We start from the raw sequence: 5941 nt of genomic DNA, 5'->3' as shown, positions 1-5941 counted from the left end.
TATATATATAATCACTGCATGCAAAATTAAAAAATAACCAAACAGGTAAAAACTTACCTCTGTCTCTGCCGCTCGTTCCCGTCTGAAGATCTGTTGCTTTCCGAGCGTCCGTGCAGGAGGATAAGTGCTGGTGCATACACAGTAGAGATCACCGGCGGGAAGAAGAGGAGAGACTTGCTATAAGTCAATGCACGTAGTCGTGAACATGCACTTAGGACAGACACTGTGGGACAGGAAGAAACATCATCAGGATCAGAGACCGGCACCAGCGCTGGAGGGGTTGCTGAAAACAAGTGGAAGGAAGAAGATATTCGGATCAAGAGGCATTTGAGGTAAGTATGCACTTAGGACAGACACTGTGGGACAGGAAGAAACATCATCAGGATCAGAGACCGGCACCAGCGCTGGAGGGGTTGCTGAAAACAAGTGGAAGGAAGAAGATATTCGGATCAAGAGGCATTTAAGGTAAGTCCTTAAAGCAACATGGGGGGGGGGGGAGTTGTGACTTTAATGTCACCTTAAGTGACAAATTAAAGCATAACTATGAGGTGAGTGATTTCCACTCATCCTCATAGTTAGAGCCGACCTGTGACAAAGAAGCTGTCCCAAGTCGGCTCTATTGATCGGGAAGTGAGCAGAAACATGCAGCCGATCCGCTCACTTCCCGATCATCTCCCTGCAGTGAGCGGTGACTGTCGGTCACCACTCCACACAGGGATTCCCCCCTCTCCGATCCTTCAGCGCTGAGTGGAGGAACAAACGGGGGAGGAGGCATGCACAGTTAGCTCTGCCTCTAGATAGGCAGAGCCAGCTGTCACTCACGCAGCTGGGTGGATCTCGACAGTAATGTTGGGATCTGTCCCGGCTGCGGCGCTCACAGTATATCGCTGGCAATACCCCGCGATATACTGGGCCTTGGGTCACGGGAGGACGCTAGTATATGCCCTCCTGTGACCCTAAAGAGAGCTATGGGGAAAAACCACTTACCCTATAGTTCTCTTTAAAGGGTTCATTTACACCACCTGCTTGGGCTACATTGCTCAACACAGTCACCGTGCGAGGACAAGACAAATAGCCTTGTTTTAATTGTTCCAATTCACACTACTTGTATCTGGTGTGTTGCAAACAGGCAGCACATCACATGTCCTAGTTACATGTCTAGTCAGATGTGCCAGAGTTACAGATAGTAAATGGGGAGCTGATAATCTGCCCTTAGTATACATGGCCACTGCCGGAAGACTGGGAAATAAAAATGAAATAAAGAATACAAAGCCGGCAATTATCTAGAAGTATGTGTTTGTAGATTGTCATTACTAAACATTTCTAAAGGTGTGTTTGTTGTTATTTTAAAGATATGGGTACGGTCCAATTTTAACTGTCAGTCAGCTTGCAAGACCAAGATTGGCAGCATACAATAAGCTATCAACACATTCAGGCGGGGGATGAGTTGATGGGGACATTGCACAGCTTCATGGAACAGAAGATGCAAGAAGAAAAGGCAGCATAGAGGAATTCCCGCTGTTTCCTTGCCAGTTCATTGGTTGCCGGTTCTGTTTGTTCGAAGATTTTCAAACCGGCTTCTTTGATCAGCTGATCTGGCCGAGAGGGTGCCCAACAGCGACAAGAACTGGCCAAAATTTGCATAATTTATGGCCTGCTCGGTTTTAGGGATGGGCTAGAAGTCAGGGACACTCTGGGACTCAACTGAAAACCACCAATGTTGGTCTCCTGGCTCCAGAAAGTACTACTTCAAGAAATCCAGAAACCCAGCAGGTCAAACAGTTATTCAGACTCCTAACATCTGGATTGATTAGCATATGAATGTAAAACTTTAAAATGCAGGTAACATTTAAAAGCAGAAACTTGACAAGACCCTCTCAAAAAGCAAAATATCAGTTTCCAGCACTCATCCAACTTGTGCAGCTGAAAAATAAACGTATACTTTATGTATTTTTTTACAGGGTCTTGAAGAGACATCAAAAAAGAATTTTGGAGGAGGGAACACTGCTTGGGAAGAAAAAACTTTATCAAAATATGAGTCTAGGTATTGAAACATTAACCTTTATTATTATTTATTATTATTATTGCAGAAGGGTTCAAACCTATTCAGTTTAGTAAAAAAAAATGGATAAATTGAACAGAATTTTGCACAACCTGGAGATCTAAAAATGTTTTATATATTTTATTACTTTGTTTGAATAGTTGCAGTATTTTACTAATTCCAACGTTTTTCTTACAGTGAGATACGCCTAGTGGAGATTATAGAAAGACTTTGTGACAGCACTGACTTTGAGTGCAATCTTATGGTAGAGGAACATGAAGAACAGATTGAAAAATGGTGGTTCAAGATGTAAGCTTTGATTTTTTTTTTTTTTGGGGGGTATATCATGAATTTAGTGGTTTTTCATTTGTTTGAATGCCTGGGCACAGGTGGACTTAGTGGTAGATTAGGTGATATAATGATCATTTTAATGAATGGCCATAGTTTAGAAATCAATTAAAATAAATGGACAGTTTGATCAAAACAAAATTGTTATATTAAAAAGGCATTATTGGTCCTGGTGGAAAATCCTGTCAAATCTCTGACCAAATCAATTTTTTTCTTGTGTCAAACAAGCGATTTCAGTCTAAAGATCGTTTGTAACTAATCTATTAATCAATTGTTTATGGGGTCTATTAATAAATATTTCTCTCCCGTTCATTGAAGGACACAGGCAACAGATCGTAGATCTTTTGTAAGGCCGCTACTTGGTCTTCTGTTCACACCTTTGTTAAGTTCTACAAGGTGGACGTGTTAGCATTGCCAGATGCTGGTTTGGGGCGCAAAGTGTTGCAGGCGGCGCTTTGAGGGGCCTTTTGGGTGTTTTATTGTTGCCCATCCCTCCAGTGTGTTACTGCTTGGTGACGTCCCTACCATTCAGGATCTACGATCTGTTGCCTGTGTCCTTCAATGAACGGGAGAGAAAATAGGATTTTGTACTCACCGTAAAATCCTTTTCTCTCCGTTCATTGAAGGACACAGGCCCCGCCCTCTTTATGGGGTGTACACTCCTAACTGCTTGTTACTAAACTGGAGACTTGTCAGCAGGTGGGGGGTTTGGCCACCGGCAGGGGCCGCCCCTAGGCTGTAATTGGTCTTTAGTTTTGTGCCTAGCGTCCTTCTCCTGCAGGTGGCGATATTACCCTACCATTCAGGATCTACGATCTGTTGCCTGTGTCCTTCAATGAACGGAGAGAAAAGGATTTTACGGTGAGTACAAAATCCTATTTTTCACACAAGATGCACACAGCTATTATACAAAATTCACACAATTTTCTAATTGGATTCAGTTGGAAAAATGTGGAAAACCTGGGCGAAAGTTGTGTAAAAACAATAATATACCCCTATGACAGAATGAGACCCATTTTCTACAAAGGTTTGTGTGTGATGTGCAGATTATTCTCCCACTCATTATTATTGTGTTGTTATCAAATAAGCAGACTGGAAAATCTGATAATATAGTGAGTACATTGGTTTGGTAACTCTACAGCCATTTCTATATATCCTTCATATTATCCAGAAGCCGCTTTGACTCTGAACATTAATATAATAATGGTTTATTCCTATGCATCTATGTAAAAACAAACATGAATTGCCTTGGCTGCACATTTTTGATTATTTTTGTAAAAATCAACGTTACCTTTTTACAGTCTAACTTCCTTTCCCCTTCTTTTACCATTGGCTGGAATAATTTTTTTTTCTATAAGGCAACCTCAGCCTGTAGAAAAATAATCATGAGAATTGGGAAAGGAGAGATGATGTAATTGTATCCAGGTAGAACCAAACACATAGTTTTCTTTTAAGGTAAAGTGGATTTTTTACACCAGGTTTTCACAGTTGCTTTCTCAGGATTGCTAGAGAGCTGTTATAGGAGAGAGGGAGGTATAATCAGCTTACACATGTCTGCTAGATTGCATAGCAAGAGAAATGGCTTGGTTTACTTTAAATACATTTAATAGTTACTGCACAGGTATGCAAATTAAGAATTCTGATTTCACTTGTGATGTGACTTATTTGTTTGTCTTCTGTGATGCTCATTCTTTATATATTCCTTTTGAGAATCTATTAGGAAGCCAGATACAGTGTCAGCAACTCCTACAGGATTTTGCAAATGAATGTTGAAAGAATGGACTCCATTTTTTCTTCAATATGCATACTGCATACTTGTTCCACATTAGTGACTCGGACCCTGCTGAAACCAGTTGGTCAGTGTTCCAGCCAGACAACTAGCATCTACAGAGAACATTGGCAATGGCAACCCCATGTGTCTCTTGGGAAAGGTTTACCTTAACCACTTTAGGACTTCTGTACATATCTATATGTCCTGGTCCTAAAGTGATCAAACCTGCTTCAGCCTTGAACTTGGTACAGTTCCCCTGACGCATATCTCAGACTCAGGCTTGTTCTGCCTGATGAAGGGGATCCTACGTGACCCCCGAAACGTCGCATCAAGTATGTTTTGCACGTACGTCAATAGACGTATTCTATCTGCTATTGGAGTGCCAGTGTACATATTCTTTCATATCCCTGAGACGGTGGCCATCCATCAACTACCGTGCACCCATCTTATCTGAATGGATGAGCGGTCAGGAGTACAATGAGTACATGGACTGTCTCAGGCTCAACTGTCCCTCATGTTGGCCCAGGACTGGCATGGTGGGTGCACATATCCAGTTGCTTATTTCCCTTCTGGTTACTAAACCCGAAAGCAACCAGGCTTTTGTCACTTCTGGTTTCAGGCTGTCATTTCTCAAGCTACTATGGCTGGAGAAGAAGCTGGTTAAGCATGATCTGTGCTTCAGTGGGGTCAATAGGTGACGTTAGGGGTTTAATAGACCTCTGATGTCTCCATAAAGAAAAAAAAACTAAAGGAAAAGCTCTCCACCCCCATGTACATACACATACAAATGCAAACAAGCTTTGGGTGCACCCATGTGCAAAAGCAACAAATGCACCACACACATTACATTTTGCTACAAACGTTGGTGTAAAAGCAATAATTCTAGGGCCATTACACACTGTTAACTCTAAACTGATGACTAGTAAAGGTTTTTTTTTTTTTTTAAATGCCTATGGGCAATTTTGGCCACAGTAGTTTTGTGCATTTCACAGGCACGTTCACCACCCCATCTTTTATATTTTACCAAAATTGTTGTATGCACTACATTCAGTTTAGTGTATTTTTTCCTAATATCCTTGTGATAAACATTTACATAAATATTGTGTGACATAAAAGTAGTATTTTTTATTTTTTTTAATTCGACGGGGCCTCTGCTTATAGAAAATATATCATTGTTAGGGCATTTGAAACAGTTTTGCCAAAAATTCAGATTTTATAATATGTGCAAAAAAATTGCTCCAGTCCCAAAGTGATTATGAACATGACAATGTATCTAACCTTTTCCCTGCCTATCCTGCACAAAAAGAGCTTTGCATGGTGTTCTATTACAATGTGTTATATCACTGCAATTTTAAGAATTACTGTTATTATTGATAGTTACTTAACTGCGTTTTAATTGCCATATTTTTACAGGCAGAAGAAGTATCCAGATTTATTGAAATGGTTTTGCATTGAGACTATAAAAGTCTGTTGTCCTTCTGGAACATACGGACCTGACTGCTTAGGTAAAGGAAAGGTAGAGCATGACAGAATCAGTTGAATATATTTCAGTATACACAACAAGCTTTGTAAGAACAAATACGTGCTTCCTTCAATTTATTATAATAAAAATCATAAGAATGTGCTTGTGTAATATTATAGGGCCACCTAATATTTGTATGTCTCTTATGGACTCCAGAGCTGAGATATTTGCTCACTGTTTGTGGCAGTTAAGCAGGTGTGCCCATCACAGTTGATTTTAATTTGTTTTATAACATGATTTTATCACGGTGCAAGTATCT

At 40.5% G+C, this 5941-nt stretch overlaps 1 protein-coding gene across 1 annotated transcript in view; it reads left to right on the top strand.

Annotated features, from left to right (window-relative positions):
- CRELD2 (cysteine rich with EGF like domains 2) overlaps positions 1-5941 on the top strand; it is an 18017-nt gene that overhangs the window by 5795 nt on the left and 6281 nt on the right. Inside the window, exons 2-4 of the mRNA XM_018568234.1 lie at positions 1962-2044; positions 2240-2350; positions 5574-5665. Coding sequence (XP_018423736.1) covers positions 1962-2044; positions 2240-2350; positions 5574-5665 — 286 coding nt within the window. The remainder of the gene's footprint in view (positions 1-1961; positions 2045-2239; positions 2351-5573; positions 5666-5941) is intronic.

Source organism: Nanorana parkeri, unplaced genomic scaffold (genome assembly GCF_000935625.1).
Source record: "Nanorana parkeri isolate BGI_ZX_2015 unplaced genomic scaffold, ASM93562v1 scaffold1158, whole genome shotgun sequence".
Classification (NCBI taxonomy): domain Eukaryota; kingdom Metazoa; phylum Chordata; class Amphibia; order Anura; family Dicroglossidae; genus Nanorana; species Nanorana parkeri.
The sequence above is the reverse complement of the archived record's forward strand: the minus strand, read 5'-3'. Positions and strand labels throughout refer to the sequence as shown.